The following is a 17,875-nucleotide window of genomic DNA, read 5'->3' as shown; positions in this document are numbered from 1 at the left end:
AATCTGAGGGGACCAAGGAATGTGGAAATATTGAAAAAATTGTGTTTTGGGGGTGAATCATTCGCTTCACTTCACTACTTGCCTCATTTTCCGTTTATTTGTATTCAGATTTATGAATACTTTTTCACGTTAACTACTCGTCTTGCTCATTTCGCTTACTTAATATTTACCTCTTTAAACTCTTTACAAGTAACCTTTGCAAAAAAAAAAGCAGCGTTGCCTGACTGAAGGAATTCTAATTCCTGCGATAGGTTGATACTGAAAGTTAAAACGCTGGGCTCTCGTGTAGTTGGGAGCCGCAGTTCCAAAGCGGAAAGCAGCGTCCACACACTGTGCACCGACAGCGGTACAGCCGGGCCAGAGAGGCGCCAGAGCGCCCGACACGTCCACTTTCAACCTGCTTCTCTTGCCGCCGCCCGCATTCTCGGAGGGTGAAAGGGCACGAGTGCCGGGTTGTGACCAAGTTGCTGCCGTCTGTTCACCAGTCCGTCGATTCGGCCTCGGCAACACCACGAAAATGGCCAGAAAGCGAAGTGATGACGCCAAGAGTCAGCCCGGCGCGGTCGTGAACACCGTGAACCGACAGAAAACGGAGCCAGCCGGCGAGCCGAGCGCCCGAACCGGTCGGGAGGCTGTGAGAGGTGAGCGGAGTGTGGGTGCAGGGCGGATTTCCGTTAACGTGAATGTGCGGTCGATCTCATTGAGCCCGAACCCGAACAGGGAAATAAAAGCCCTTGTTCATCGTGCCACCCTGCACCACCCAACTGCCCGTCGCGACCCCATCCCCCCTCCTCCTGCCCGTCTTCGTCCCATCCCCCCTCGCCTGTCCGTCGTCCCCCACTCCTTCTCTCCGTCGTGCCCCCTCCTCCCCTCCTCCTGTCCATCGTGCCTCCTTCCTCCCCGCTGCCCATCGTGCCCCCCTCCTCCCCTCCTCCTGTCCGTCGTGCCCCCTCCTCCCCTCCTCCTGTCCGTCGTGCCCCCTCCTCCACTCCTCCTGTCCGTCGTGCCTCCTTCCTCCCCTGCTGCCCGTCGTGCCCCCCTCCTCCCCTCCTCCTGTCCGTCGTGCCCCCTCCTCCCCTCCTCCTGTCCGACATGCCCCCCTCCTCCCCTCCTCCTGTCCGTCGTGCCCCCTCCTCCCCTCCTCCTGTCCGTCGTGCCCCCTCCTCCCCTCCTCCTGTCCGTCGTGCCCCCTCCTCCCCTCCTCCTGTCCGTCGTGCCCCCTCCTCCCCTCCTCCTGTCCGACATGCCCCCTCCTCCCCTCCTCCTGTCCATCGTGCCTCCTTCCTCCCCGCTGCCCGTCGTGCCCCCCTCCTCCCCTCCTCCTGTCCGTCGTGCCCCCTCCTCCCCTCCTCCTGTCCGTCGTGCCCCCTCCTCCCCTCCTCCTGTCCGACGTGCCCCCTCCTCCCCTCCTCCTGTCCATCGTGCCTCCTTCCTCCCCTGCTGCCCGTCGTGCCCCCCTCCTCCCTCCCTCCTGCCTGCCGTGCCCCCTCCTGCCTGCCGTGCCCCCTCCTGCCTGCCGTGCCCTCTCCTGCCCACTGTGCCCCCCCTCCTGCCCGCCATGCCCCCCCTCCTGCCCGCCATGCCTCCCCTCCTCCTGCTCGCCGTGCCCCTCTACTTCCCTTCTCCTGCCTGCCGTGCTCCTCTCCTTCCCTCCTCCTACCCATCGTGCTTCCCCTCCTCCTGCTTGCCATGCCCTCTCTCCTCCCCCTCTGCCCTTCGAGTCTTCTCTCCTCCCCCTTTGCCTGCCGTGCCCCCTCCTCCCCTCCTGCACGCCGTGTCTCCCTCCTCCCCACTCTGCCCGCCAAGCCTCTTTCTCAGGCCAGTCATCAAGTCAGATTGCCTGAAAGGCATTAAGTCTTTGAGCCAGTTATGAGTTTGGGGCTTATTACAAAAATAATGAACCCCAATCCCCAGACAACCTTGCCCACCTCACTGGTTAAACGCTACCATCCACCAATTATTTTGTTCAGTTACTGTTGGAACCTTCTCTTCCTCATTCCTCACAATATCATTGATTAGATGGTGACATTAAGACAATTGAGCTGTCTGTACTTCATAATCTTGTCAAAAACATCAATTCTAGCAAACTTAAAGCTCAATGTAATCATGCTATCTCTTGAATTTGTAAAATCTTCTTATTTTCCAGTAGTAGCCAATGGGATTTGAACTTCAAGTTTAGGGATTGACAATCCACTGTCTCTACTTCTCGTGTATAAAATCCTGTAATTACAACAAAAAGGGAGGTGTAAATTTTCCTTTACAAAGGCTTGGATTATCTGTCTAACTTGGATAGAACATTCTGGGATGCCTCATGAAAGATTAAAGAATAATAAAGATGAGGGATGGAGTGTGTTTTCAGAATCTCCACCTTTTGGGTTTGTTTCAGCTTGGCCCTCAAGATGTTCATACCCCATAACTTGAGTTTATTAATCCAGTCGTGACTGGAACACCCAATCCATGGATCAGTCCTGGTGCCAAGATATTTCTCTACACTACACCACTAAAAGAGCAATTGTTGACAGAATTAAACAGGAATGTTTTGTTCTCATATTTCATATAGAACCCAGCAGTTGTCTTGAGATTAACCTCAAGTCCTGCTTTCCAACAAAAATTATTATAAGACCTTGAGATTTTTGACCGTGCTCTTGTCACTCACAAAAGCAACGTCATCAGTGAAGGCCAGAGTCATACAGGATATGTTTTCAGCTAAATAAAAGCCACATCCATTCCTATCTGTCCTGATGAAGGGTCTCAGCCTGAAACATCAATTGTTGACTCCTGTCCCTAGATGCTGCCTGGCCAGCTAAGTTCCCCCTTTCCATCCCTGTCTAATGAACATAAGAGAATATCCATTACACTGTTAACTAAAATGGGTGGAAGCGGGTCTCCCTGCTTAACCCCTTTCAGATAGGAATAGATCCTGTCCTGGCCCTGCCATTCTCAACAAGTGCTGGTATTAGTATATAGGTCCACAATGAAGTTCACAAAATGGACACCAACCACCTTCTGGCCTAAAGCTTTAACAATAAGCTTATGGCTGATGGAGTCAAATGCCTTGGCAAGGTTAACAACAACTATAGCTAGACTCTTATGGTTCCTCTTGACCCCATTCATGAAATTGTTTAAAACAGCAATGTTTTCATTACATCTGAGGATGCTGGGACTGATTGTCCTTCTGATGACAGTGAAGGACAACTGTAGCCATCAAATGCTTGGCCAGAATGTTCAAGAATAATCTCAGAAGAATTGGGCCAATTGTTATGTGTCACATCGTTCATAGTCCAAATACTAATTTCCCCATATACTGATAGCAGCCGGTGGAACCTTAGCGCTAATTTATTTCTTCCTCTGCTGTCTTTTTTTTCCACTTTTATCTCTAGTGGATCAGCAGAAATTTTCTTCAGCTTTATATTGGGAAGATAAATGCTATTGTCTCCAGCACCCAGGGCATGCTGTTTTCTCACTGTTACCATCAGGTAGGAGGTACAGAAACCTGAAGGCACACACAGCGATTCAGGAACAGCTTCTTCCCCTCTGCCATCCGATTCCTAAATGGACATTGAACCCTTGGACACTAATTCACTTTTTAAAAATTATTTAGTATTTCTGATTTTTGCATAATTTTTAATCTATTCAATATATGTATACTGTATAAAGTATACTGAATAAGATTTACTTACTATTAATTTTTATTCTATATTGTGTACAGTATTGCATTGGACTGCTGCTGTTAAGTTAACAAATTTCACGTCACATGCCGGTGATAATAAACCTGATTCTGATTCAGTCACCATGACAAACTCTGTTCCATCGTCAGTAAGTACCCCTGTCCTCAGTAATTGTCTGATTATGAACTGTTCATTTCACTCCAAGATGATCTTCGGACACAAAGTTAAGATCACATACTTCTGGCTCTGTAGCATTGCTTGACTCCATCCATGATTAGGTGTGCATATTGAAACCGTCATCCACATTTTTGTTATCTCTAGAATTGACTTTTCCAATGCACCATGGGCAACCTCCTTTTTCTGCCCTTTGAAGATTCAAAATTCATCCTAACTCTCAATAAAGGAATTCACAACTCACTTCCTGCTGGATAACTATCTTGCTTTTATTATAGTTTGATTGCCTCTGTCAACACCTGAGATTCTTGGTCTCAAGGCTCCTTATAAACAGACCAGGGAATAACTGCAAGTGTGATACAGCTTGCAAAACAACTTTTATGTATCTAGTAGTATTACTGATTTAGAAATGGCAAATGGGATGTAAACTTTACAAGTATATTAACCATAAATAATCTTCCAGAAATAGAGGACATAAATAATCTTCCAGAAATAGTAGGGAACAGAGGGTCCAGTGAGATGGAGGAACTGAGCGAAATACATGTTAGTAGGGAAGTGGTGTTAGGTAAATTGAAGGGATTGAAGGCAGATAAATCCCCAGGGCCAGATGGTCTGCATCCCAGAGTGCTTAAGGAAGTAGCCCAAGAAATAGTGGATGCATTAGTGATAATTTTTCAAAACTCGTTAGATTCTGGACTAGTTCCTGAGGATTGGAGGGTGGCTAATGTAACTCCACTTTTTAAAAAAGGAGGGAGAGAGAAACCGGGGAATTATAGACCGGTTAGCCTAACGTCGGTGGTGGGGAAACTGCTGGAGTCAGTTATCAAGGATGTGATAACAGCACATTTGGAAAGCGGTGAAATGATCGGACAAAGTCAGCATGGATTTGTGAAAGGAAAATCATGTCTGACGAATCTCATAGAATTTTTTGAGGATGTAACTAGTAGAGTGGATAGGGGAGAACCAGTGGATGTGGTATATTTGGATTTTCAGAAGGCTTTTGACAAGGTCCCACACAGGAGATTAGTGTGCAAACTTAAAGCACACGGTATTGGGGGTAAGGTATTGGTGTGGGTGGAGAGTTGGTTAGCAGTCAGGAAGCAAAGAGTGGGAATAAACGGGACCTTTTCAGAATGGCAGGCGGTGACTAGTGGGGTACCGCAAGGCTCAGTGCTGGGACCCCAGTTGTTTACAATATAAATGACTTGGATGAGGGAATTAAATTAAGTTTGCGGATGACACGAAGCTGGGTGGCAGTGTTAGCTGTGAGGAGGACGCTAAGAGGATGCAGGGTGACTTGGATAGGTTGGGTGAGTGGGCAAATTCATGGCAGATGCAATTCAATGTGGATAAATGTGAAGTTATCCACTTTGGTGGCAAAAATAGGAAAACAGATTATTATCTGAATGGTGGCCGATTAGGAAAAGGGGAGGTGCAACGAGACCTGGGTGTCATTATACACCAGTCATTGAAAGTGGGCATGCAGGTACAGCAGGTGGTGAAAAAGGTGAATGGTATGCTGGCATTTATAGCGAGAGGATTCGAGTACAGGAGCAGGGAGGTACTACTGCAGTTGTACAAGGCCTTGGTGAGACCACACCTGGAGTATTGTGTGCAGTTTTGGTCCCCTAATCTGAGGAAAGACATCCTTGCCATAGAGGGAGTACAAAGAAGGTTCACCAGATTGATTCCTGGGATGGCAGGACTTTCATATGAAGAAAGACTGGATGAACTGGGCTTGTACTCGTTGGAATTTAGAAGATTGAGGGGGGATCTGATTGAAACGTATAAGATCCTAAAGGGATTGGACAGGCTAGATGCAGGAAGATTGTTCCCGATGTTGGGGAAGTCCAGAACGAGGGGCCACAGTTTTAGGATAGAGGGGAAGCCTTTTAGGACCGAGATTAGGAAAAACTTCTTCACACAGAGAGTGGTGAATCTGTGGAATTCTCTGCCACAGGAAACAGTTGAGGCCAGTTCATTGGCTATATTTAAGAGGGAGTTAGATATGGCCCTTGTGGCTACGGGGGTCAGGGGGTATGGAGGGAAGGCTGGGGCGGGGTTCTGAGTTGGATGATCAGCCATGATCATAATAAATGGCGGTGCAGGCTCGAAGGGCCGAATGGCCTACTCCTGCACCTATTTTCTATGTTTCTATATTGTGCTTGGCAAAGAAGATTGTAGGTTCAGAACTTAAACATTTAATCTAAACTTATAGTGCAGAGCAAAGGGAGTGGTGTATTATAGATGCCACTCTTCAAAAGTATGGTTGAATTAAGGCTGATTGTTATAAACTATTATGTGGCATTGTATGAAGAAATACATCTCTCAATCTTGTTATAGATATATCCCTCTCACTGCTGTTTTTACCTGGATAATTGATAGTTCAAAAATGAACTATTGGATGCAAACTTTTGGAAGGCTTATTTACCTATCTTCTTCCGGAGAGGACTGGGGAGCTAAGAGCTAGGACTGGAGCCCCTTATCCAAGAAAGGATGTGTTGATAATGGAGAGGGTTTAAAGGAGTTCACAAAAATGATTCCAGGATTGAAAGGCATCATATGAAGAGCGTTTGATGACTCTGGGCCGGTACTCGCTGGAATTCAGAAGAATGAGTTGGGGGGGGGGCGGTGGAAGGAATCTCATTGAAACCTATCGAGTGTTGAAAGGCCTTGATAGAGTGGATGCGAAGAGGTTGTTTCCTATGGTGGGGAAGTCCAAGACCAGAGGACACAGCCTCAGAGTAGAGGGATGAACATTTAGAATGAAGACAAGGAATTTCTTTAGCTAGAGATTGTTGAATCTGTGGAATTCATTGCCCCAAGTGGCTGTGGGGGCCAAGACATAGAGTATATTCCAGGCAGAAATTGATAGATGCTTGATTAGTCAGGGCATGAAGGGATATGGGGAGAAAGCAGGGGATTGTGGCTGAGAGGAAAATGGATCAGCCATGATGAAATGGTGGAGCAGACTTGATGGGACAAATGGCCCAATACTGCTCCTATATCTTATGGTCTTATAAGAAGTCTCGAAACTGAAAACAATGAGAACCCTAAAAGTAAGACCTTGTTAGGCCTGGAGCTGGTGGAGATCAAAACTTGAAGTAATGAATGAATGGGCCTTAGCTACCAGTATTCTAACTCATGGCAAGTTTTTGTGTAGAGGGACACGGCTGGAAGTCAGACAGGGTAACACTGTGTAGATATGTCTGGTTGCAATAGGTGAGAGTTTCAGCAACTACTTGGGTAAGTTTGGCAAAAGGGAGTGAATACGGGCTTGAAAGCTTAACTTGAATAGAATGTCGAGCTTAAAATGAAGAGGAATAGCAAATCTGGTGCAGCTTTTTCCTGGAGCTACGATGTGTGATGTGATATGATATATGTGATGAAACCAATGTCAGGAAACCAATACTTAACAGTCTTTAACTGCTTCTGAAACAGTTATTTCGATAAAAATCTGGCAAGTGTTTGTGTTATGAGATGCAGTGAATGGCTGTGGTCTTGAATGGGTTATGAAACTGTCAGGTAAGTATTGGGCTGTAGTAATACTGTGCCTTGGTAGCCCTGCAGGGGTTGGTCCTGAGTTTTCAGAAATACGAATGGGAGAAGCAACAAATTGACAGATTTGAGGGAAGGATATTGATATCAAGACAGTTACCATTCATCGGATCTCATAACAAATATTTTCACAAGATAAAGTTAAGTTTCTGCCTTCTATTTCAGAGACTTAAAAACTGCAGGTATTGGCTGTCTTACTTACTGCCTTATATTTGTATTTACCTCATATATCATGGTTCCATTAAAAAGCTGCATGTGATTTGCATTTCTCTGAATTTCAAATATCTTAAGATAAGAAAGATATTAAAAGATCATCCTGGTTTGGTATAGCTAAGAGTGGTTTGACAGAATTTCGAATTATTTGAGTTTTTTTGTGTTTTTAGTTTTTTAGGTTTTACAAGAATTATTCATTTATAGTTTTATGAATATCTTTCTAAAGCATGATAAAAGCTTTGACAGATGGCAAAGCCAGAGTGTGGTTTTGTCATCTGTCAAAGTTATCCAGGATGTTGTTTGGTTAGCGCACATTTGGTTTGCCCATATCACCCATTACATCTTTAGAGGCCTTGGGGCTGCTCAAAGGCTTGCTGCCTGGCTTCCTGATCACTATGGCCAGAGTAATGAATGTTGCTGATCTGGAAAAGTGCTGAGGAAAGTGAGAATGTACCAGTGGGCTCTGCTTTAGAAACTGAGCATACCTATCGTTGGATGTTTATATAAGTCTTTTAACTCAATCTGTCAATATATCTATAACACCATGTGATTTTTAATGTGTCATGTTATTTCCTCCTAATGATAGTCTTTTTCTGCTTTTGTTTAAGAGAAAACATCAGAAGGGGGTTCGACTCGAATGTCTCTCTTCATTCTTCTATCTACCTTCCTTTCAGCTGCTTTTGTTATGTACATAGTGTACAGGAACTTTCCAGAACTTGATGAGTAAGTATCTATAAAATGACAAAGAAAAGTATGATCTCCAAGTTAACGGAATTTGAATTTATCTTTTTAAAACACTAAGCACTTCCTGTGAAGAATTGTTTAATTTTATCGCTTCAGAAGGAAGAACAATGATCATTCTGTACAATCCAATTACTGATGGACCTTTTTTTTAATGTTATTCTATCGATTAATGTAGAACTGATCAGTGGCCAACCAAAGTAATAACTTGTTCTTTAGGTAATACCAAGTTACCTTTCACATTCACTTTCGGTTTATTGTTTCCCACCAACGATCATATTTAAGGCATGTGACCTTCGGCACTGGATATTGATACAGATTATTTTGCTAAGTGCTGATATGGAGGTCAGAATCATGTTTATGATCCAGAGATGAGCATGCTTCCAACTTAGTTAAGTTTGGGGAGTATTTTCTCAAAATTGCATCACTTTTGCATTCTTCTTCTGAATCTTTGCATGACAATTCAAATAATAATTGCAAAATACAAGCAGATTATTTCTTCAAGTGTAAAACTGTGAATGACAGATTGCTGAACAAAAGAAGTACCCTTTTCTACAGCTATCTGGACTATTCCTCTTCTTACCCTGTCTCTTGCAAAAATGCCATCCCCTTCTCGCAATTCCTCCGTCTCCGCCGCATCTGCTCTCAGGATGAGGCTTTTCATTCCAGGACGAGGGAGATGTCCTTTTTTAAAGAAAGGGGCTTCCCTTCCTCCACTATCAACTCTGCTGTCAAACGCATCTCCCCCATTTCACGTACATCTGCTCTCACTCCATCCTCCCGCCACCCCACTAGGAATAGGGTTCCCCTGGTCCTCACCTACCACCCCACCAGCCTCCGGGTCCAACATATTGTTCTCCGTAACTTCCACCACCTCCAACGGGATCCCACCACTAAGCACATCTTTCCCTCCCACCCCCCCCCCCCGCTTTCCACAGGGATCGCTCCCTACGCGACTCCCTTGTCCATTCGTCCCCCCCATCCCTCCCCACTGATCTCCCTCTTGGCACAAGCAGAACAAGTGCTACACATGCCCTTACTCTTCCTCCCTTACCACCATTCAGTGCCCCAAACAGTCCTTCCAGGTGAGGCGACACTTCACCTGTGAGTCGGCTGGGGTGATATACTGCATCCGGTGCTCCCGATGTGGCCTTCTATATATTGGCGAGACCCGACACAGACTGGGAGACCGCTTTGCTGAACACCTACGCTATGTCCGCCAGAGAGGGCAGGATCTCCCAGTGGCCACACATTTTAATTCCGCATCCCATTCCCATTCTGACATGTCTGTCCACGGCCTCCTCTACTGTAAAGATGAAGCCACACTCAGGTTGGAGGAACAACACCTTATATTCCGTCTGGATAGCCTCCAACCTGATGGCATGAACATCGACTTCTCTAACTTCCGCTAATGCCCCACCTCCCCCTTGTACCCCATCCGCTATTTATTTTTATACACACATTCTTTCTCTCACTCTCCTTTTTCTCCCTCTGTCCATCTGACTATACCTCTTGCCCATCCTCTGGGTTCCCCCCCCCCCGGCCTTGTCTTTCTCCCCGGACCTCCTGTCCCATAATCCTCTCATATTCCCTTTGCCAATCACCTGTCCAGCTCTTGGCTCCATCCCTCCCCCTCCTGTCTTCTATCATTTTGGATCTCCCCCTCCTCCTCCCACTTTCAAATCTCTTACTAACTCTTCCTTCAGTTCGTCCTGACGAAGGGTCTCGGCCTGAAGCATCGACTGTACCTCTTCCTAGAGATGCTGCCTGGCCTGCTGCGTTCACCAGCAACTTTGATGTGTGTTACCCTTTTCTACAAACGATTTACAGGGAACTTGATTAAGAATTTCTATTCTGTCAGGATGCCTAGCCAAAAGAAATGTACCAAGTATTAATAGTATCAGTAAGCAATTGTAGAATGCATAATTCTACAATTAGTTGGCCCAATATTCTTGAGCATGTCTCATGTGTCATTCACGTGCAGGCCATCTTTGTGTTAAAAACAACTTAAGATGTGATTTTTGTTCTTCAAATCTGTTCCGGTGCTGTATAATCCGATTCTGCAAGCTCCTTAAAACTTGGATCTCAGTCTTTAAAGATGTTATTAAAAGTACTATGTAAATTAAAGACTATGCCACCATCTCTAATAATCGTTTCTTAGTAGAGTTACTTTCATGGGGTCATTACTTCAATTTAAGCTAGAAATGTCTTATCGGAAATAAGAGATGATTTTAGCCAGAAATTATTTACTCCTGATCAGGTTAGTGATCTGTGATGGCTCTGAACCTGGTATCTCAGGAAAGATACAGATCCAACTGGCATCTAATTTCTGATTCCATCCAGTATCTTAAGCTAGCAAAGTTATATTCTTGAAGATTAAATCAGAACCACACGTGGTTCTGATGTTCCTGCTGTTACGTAGCTTTGTTTTGCCATGGTTTGCTACCTAGTGCTATTTAAGCTTATTTAACTAATCGTTTTATTTTGTTCCTGAAGTGTTAATTTCTGTTCCTTGTTCTCATTTTCAAGCCTTACTGTGCCATTCCAGCACCCTTCCTTGGAAACTCTCCCAGACTTCCATATCTGTCTTTGACTTTTGGGCTACTAAATCTATCTTTTGTACATTCTATACCTACCCTTTCTTTATGCCTTTATTGACAAGCGCTTACCCTTATCAATATCAAATTACCTCTCACTCTATTTTTATGCTTTCTTTAAGCTTTTACAGAATTTGTCTTTTTATCTTTACTGCCTAATTTTCTCAGCTCTGGTTCAATATTGATTTTTGTTTGTCTTTTTCCTTCTGGCTTTGTTAATTCCCTTTGATTTGAATGTCTTTGTTCCAAGTGATTATATGAATGATTAATTGCTTGGTGCAGTCATAAGAGGCTATTCAGCTCATTATTTCTGTGCTAACTTTTTGAAAAAAAGCTATTCAGTTCCATCCTCTGCTATAGCACAGGCTTTTTGTTTGATTCACTCACGTAAAATGTTAAGTTTTGCTATATTGAGTACTGCATAATTTTTCCCTTTCTTCCTCCTCACCCTTCCAGCCCTAAGTGTCATTGTATTCCAGATAATTAATCATAATAAATCATCAGCAGTCAATTAATCTTAACATTTCATTCTATCTGCTAATTAAACTCACGTTCAAGGAGTCTTTACATCTCATATTCTCAATATTTTATTTGCACAGTTTGTCCTCTTGCACATTAGCTGACAAGCTGGAAAACTTTTTTGGAAACATATTTATTTTGAGAAAATAGATTTGCATTTAAGAATATTTGCCTTTAAATTATTAATCATATTAATAAGGATATTAATCCCCACCATTGAATACATTTACATGGAGCATGCCACAAGAAAGCAGCATCCATCAGTAAAGACCTCCACCATCCAGGCCACATCCTGTCCTCACAGGTTCCATCAGGCAGGTGGTACAGAAGCATTAGGTTTCACACCACGAGGTACAGGAACAGTTATTACCCTACAACTATCAGGCTCCTGAACCAGCATGGATAGTTTCAATCACTATTACTCCAAACGGATCCTATGCCCTTCAGTCCAAGGAGTCTTTACAACTCATATTCTCAATCTTATATTTATTTGTACGCTTTGTCCTCTTTCGCACATTAGTTGTTTGTATATGTCTATGTATAGCTTTGTCAATTCTATTGTACTTCTTTTTTCCTGTAAATGCCTGCAAGAAAATGAATGTCAAGGTAGTATATGGTAATATATACATATGTTGATAATACACTTACTTTGAACTTTAATCATATTTTGTTTTTGGATCTTAATAGAGAGGAACGAAAAACTATGGTAATTCCTAAGGACATGGATGATGCCAAGGCGTTGGGGAAAGTTCTCTCCAAATACAAGGACACTTACTATGTACAAGTGTTAGTGGCGTACTTTACCACATACATTTTGTATCCTTTCATGTGCAGTTAGGACAATGTCTATGTAGCAGAAGGGTGGAGCATTAAAAACTTTATCTGTTAAATATTTGGTCATTTTGGATATGTGTGATGTGCTTATGTCTAATGTATCATGGAAGAATGTAAGGGTTTGTACTACAGAAGAGTTCCCCATTTTGTTGATGCAATTGAGGGATGCCTGGAGCAGATGTGAGCAATATCTCTGTGGGTTGGAGAAAAGGCAACTGAACAATCTCTCTTACATTTTCAATTCTGAGCAGTAGGATGAAGTAGTAATGGTAAAACCCTTGAAGCTAGGTGGTGTTTTGGAGCAAGTTAAAAGAATAAAATTGTTTTTTTTGTGTGTGGGGGGGGTTGAAGTGAGGTGGGGAGTATCACACTACATCTCCTGTTCACATCAGCCCTACAGAGTGGTCAAGGAAAGGAATGGCATCAGAGGAGCCTAAGCTTGATAAATAATAAAACAGAATCTGAAATTGAATTGGCAGAGACTTCTGCTGATTCGGTGCTGAATATGTAATAGTGTGACATGCCAGATGCGTTTGGCAGTCAAGTATAAAAACTTGGTGCGCTCGGGGGATATAGTATTTGAGTTTTGATCTTCATTGCTGTTACACAGATTCTTTTTCTTCACTTTTTTAGTTTCAGACTGGGTTTACTGTTTAGGTAGCTCTTTTGTTGATCTCTGTTTGAAAGCAGGATAAAAAGTAATTATTAGTTTCAAATATATTTTTAATGTGTCAGGTATTTAAGTGGTTTTACTTTAAACCAGGGGTCGGCAACCTTTTTGCCTCTGTGGGCCGGATCGCGTATTAATGAGTGGACAGTGGGCCAGATAAATGCCATAAAAAACTTGAAATATAGGAATTATCCATTTAAATACATCTAGCTATGTTTTGCCCCAAATTAATGAATAACACGTGCTAGAAAATCATTTGTGCTTAACCAAGGATGCCAATTAATAATCAAAGAACTCAGTTTAGTTTTTCTGTCCCACCATTGCTGGTGCCCCATCAGTTGTGATGCCAGTTATTTTCAACACATTAAGTTTCATTTCTGACATCATTTTCAACAAAGGCTCAAAAATGTCTACTCCAGTAACCATGTTCTTCATAGGAATTAATTGAATAAACTCTTAAAAAATTTGAAAAGTTGAGGTCACTCCTCGCACAAACACTGCACGTTGAGCAGTGTCTCTGAAGTCTGTGCTCTCATCAAGCACAATTGAAAAAAAATGCAATTTGTTGCAGGCATCCCTTAAACAACTTTTAACATCTGATATTTCTTCAACTCACTGTGTGATCGTTCTTGCTGATAGATGCAAATAAAGATTTCTTTTCAGGACAAACAATATCCACCACTGCCAGTAAACATTCTTTGACAAACTCTCCAGCTGTAAAAGGCTTTATCTTTTCTGCAATACGTTTTGAGACTTCATAGCTGGCATGGGTATTTCCTTCATTTTCACTGCTTTTTCGGCACTCAGCGTCTACCTTCCTGCGTTTTGCATTCATTGCCATTGGAATTTTTTCTTTGACTTTTATTTCGAAACGCGACTTATTCAACAAGTATCGTATCACATGTAAATATGGATATTTAGCGCAGATTTCTTGTTAAAACACAGTGACGCTGTTTCTGTTTACAAATTTTTACGATCCCATCTGAAAACCTGCGCGTGCACGGGGAGTATCTAATACACATTAATAAGGTAGTCTTCCATCCTGTTATTCGAATATACCAGAGTTTGGTTTGGAACAAAACGAAACCTGAGGCCAGTGTAAGAAGATGCCATGCATGTCCTTCAGGGTGGTCACGTGAAACATGCAGAATACGGAAAAATCGCTCGCTGGCCGGATAAGCATAGTATCCCAATATTTGCTCGTGGGCTGGTTAAAGTACCTTTGCGGGCCAGATCTGGCCCACGGGCTGTAGGTTGCCTACCCCCACTTTAAACAGTCATGGGACAAGATCTGTCATCTAAATCTGGAAGACTAGAGGAAAGGGAAAACCTAGGAGGGTAATTTTATTTTATTTTGTTGAGACACAGCGTGCAACAGGCCCTTCCAATCCTATGAGCCGCGTCACCCAGCAACCCCCCGGTTTAACCCGAGCCTAATCACGGGACAATTTACGATGACCATTTAACCTACCAACTAGTACGTCTTTGGACTGTGGGAGAAGAGTGGAGCACCTGGAGGAAACCCCCACGGTCACAGGGAGAGCGTACAAACTCCTTACAGTCACTGGAGGAATTGAACCCGTGTTGCTGGTACTGTAAAGCGTTGTGCTAACCACTACTTTACTGTGCTGCCCATGAGACTCTCATTTGATTAAACACTTTAATTTCATTATCTCCACTTTGACATTACGTGAAAAGTTGTTTAACTTTCATGCATGATTGAACAATGATCAGATAACTCTTCTAATTGTATTGCAAACATAAATACATTTGGGTTGAGAGAATAAGGAAACTGTGATTTCCAGTTCTTATGCATAGGGCAATATTCAAGAATTGAAACCTGTTGTAATGTACAGCAGGATGGTGTACACCTTGGTACATGTGACAATAATAGTAAAACCAATTTACAAGTTATCTTATGATCAGAATGTGGCACAGCAATTACATTTTTTTTAAGGAAACAATCCTTGACTTCATTCTCTCCAGTTTACAGACATTTGCCATACCAGGGTCCATATTTCTCAGCATCCTTTCTGGGTTTCTGTACCCATTCCCACTGGCACTTTTCTTTGTCTGCCTGGTAAGCTGAAGCTTCAAAAATATATCTTCTGTCATTCTAGAATAGTGAATAAGGTCCTGTTCTATCTGTTCAGTAGATTGATCTTATTTTACCTAAATATTTGGAGCATTTAAGAAATAGCTATTGCTTGCACCTTGCAATAAAACAACTATTGAACAAAGATATCCTTCATTGAGACAAGACTGTGGAAAAATGGCCAGCATGCTTCATTAAAGATTAAAGTAGCACAATCGAAAACTAAATTCTCTATGTGACCAATTTGTAAGATCGTTCATGAATACAGATAAACATTCTGGAGTCAGAGTCGTACATCACAGAAATGGGTCCTTTGACCATGGCAACCTTCTTGTCCATCAACGCGAATCCCATTTATCCTTTTATACCATGTCTAACTAAATGCCTCTTAAATATAATTTTGTCTGATTCCACCTTTTCTTCTAGCAGTGCATTCCAGATGACAATCACTCTTTGTGTAGAAATGTTATCTACACAATGATTTTTGACTGTCAATCTATGCCTCTAAGAATCAGATATATTTCTCTATCAGGTCACCCCTCAGCCACCTTCACTGCAAGAAAAACATCTCAGCCCATCCAATCTCTCCCCAAAATTAAAGTCCATCCACCCAGGTAACATCCTGGTGAATCTCCTCTGCACTCCCTCTCTCTCAAGAATTGTTCTTCCTACAGTGTAACAACCAGAACTGCACTGCACACGTTACTCCAAATGCAGCCTTACTGGTGTTTTGTAAAGTTGCAGCATAATATCCTAACTCTAATGTTCCTTGCCTTGACCTGTGGATGCAAGCCTGCCATACGCCTTCTTAACTAACCTATCGACCTATTGCGCAACTTGCAAGGGAAGCACTTGGACCCCAAGGTCTGCTCATCAACATTTCTTAGGGCTTTTCCATTAACTGTATATGCCCTGCTATTTGAAACACATTATTCAACACTTGTCAGGATTAATTTTCCACCTGTCAGTGTGCTCTACCTAACCTTCCATCTGATCTATATCCTGTGGAGCCTTAAACAACCTTCCATGTATCCACATTACCACTAATTTTCATGTCATCTGCAAACTTACTAATAATACCTACTACATTCACATACAGCCATTAATATTTTTAATAAACAGCAAAGGTCCCAGCATTGATCACTGTGGTACACCATTAGTCACTGACTTCCAATCACATAAACATCCTTCAGTTATTATGCTCTGTCTATCATCAGCCTAGTTTTGCATTCAATTAACCATCTTACCTTAGATCCCATTTTCCTTAACATTCTGTACCAGTCAACTATGGGAGACTTGTACAAATGCCATCCTCAAATCCATTTAGACAACATTTATGCCCTGCCTTCATCAATCCTGCTTGTTAGTACCTCAAAAAAACTCAATTAGTTAAATAGGAATCACCTGCACAAAGCTATTTTGACTATCCCTAATTCATCTCCACCTTTTCAAATATACATTAATCCTATCCCTACGACATTTTAAAAGATGTGTATTGGATTGAGCAAAGTTTAATTTCTTTTGAGAAATGTCATTTATCTACAACATAGAAGTAGTCTGTTTTACCCAGCACATTCATGCCAGTACTGTATTTATGCTCCATTGTTTTTAATGACAACTTTTTAAAAAATATCATGGCATTGTTGGCATTTTTTATTATTTCTTCTATAATGGCCCTTGAACTGAGCATTTAGTTACTGGCCAATTGCATAGGTGTGTCTGAAATCCATATAAACAAGGTATCAATGACAGATTTCCTTCCTTGCAGGGCATTAACAAACCATGAGTTTTATATGACAATCCAGTAGCGAAGAACAACACACACAAAATGCTGGAGGAACTCGGCAGATCAGGCAGCATCTATGGAAAGGAATAAACAGTCGATAATTCGGTCTGAGACACTTCATCAGACCCTTCATTACGAGTCCTGATGAAGGGTCTCGGCCTGAAACATCGACTGAATTTGTCCATTGCTTTGTGTGTGTTACTCTGGATTTCTAGCATCTACACAATCTCTTGTGTTTGTGATGTATGTATAGAAATGAACCATTCAACCCAACCAGTCCATGCTGGCATTCATATGACACTGATATCTTCTCCCATCTTCATCTTCACATTGGGTCTTAAACTAAATACTAATTCAGTTACTTGGCTTTTTCTGGTGCATGGTTGCATAGCAGTTCTCCAATAATTCAGAATGAAATGTGCATTCTTTCCCTACTCTGTGTTGTGAATGCAGTAACTCATGCTGGTTCCTTAAGGTTGTTATAGCTGGGAGAGGTAGAGGGGATAAGCTTCCTCTACCTATTAAATGCTCCCAATGGCATGTGTGTCAAATAGCCTCTGACTACTAATTCCATCTCTTGGCTTTCACATGTGACTTAGCTACTAAGATCAGTTGAACCATTTCTACTGACAGGAGCAGGAGCAAAGGTGGGTTATTGGTGCCTTAAAACCAGTCACTTTGGGCAGATGGGACTCATCAGCTATCTAGGAGAAGGAAAACTCTTAATTTCAAATACCCACTCATGGGGAAGGCTTTGGGAATAAACCCTGAGGAAAAAATCTGGAGCTGGATTCTCTAAGGCAGTCACCGACTGGCAATTCCTGCAATGCCACTGGTGCCAAACAGTATCTGTCCCTGTAGTTCCTATGGATTCATCAGCTGCATGGAGCGAGGCAGCTTGCTCTCAATAATGTACTGCCCTGGCTTACAGCTGAGGTGCAACATCCATGGTTGACCCTGACCAACAGAGGGCCTCAGATCATGCTGGGGTACAATTCCAATGACACAGACTTAAACAAA

At 42.7% G+C, this 17,875-nt stretch overlaps 1 protein-coding gene across 1 annotated transcript in view; it reads left to right on the top strand.

Annotated features, from left to right (window-relative positions):
- The first annotated feature begins 362 nt into the window (after window positions 1-362).
- Window positions 363-17,875, top strand: part of tmem41b (transmembrane protein 41B) — a 31,086-nt gene continuing 13,573 nt past the window's right edge. The window contains exons 1-4 of the mRNA XM_072272609.1: window positions 363-641; window positions 8,222-8,336; window positions 12,158-12,286; window positions 14,961-15,054. Coding sequence (XP_072128710.1) covers window positions 518-641; window positions 8,222-8,336; window positions 12,158-12,286; window positions 14,961-15,054 — 462 coding nt within the window. The 5' untranslated portion in view covers window positions 363-517. The remainder of the gene's footprint in view (window positions 642-8,221; window positions 8,337-12,157; window positions 12,287-14,960; window positions 15,055-17,875) is intronic.

Source organism: Mobula birostris, chromosome 11 (genome assembly GCF_030028105.1).
Source record: "Mobula birostris isolate sMobBir1 chromosome 11, sMobBir1.hap1, whole genome shotgun sequence".
Taxonomy (NCBI): Eukaryota; Metazoa; Chordata; class Chondrichthyes; order Myliobatiformes; family Myliobatidae; genus Mobula; species Mobula birostris.
Note: the sequence above shows the minus strand (reverse complement) of the source record. Positions and strands in the feature narration are given on the sequence as shown.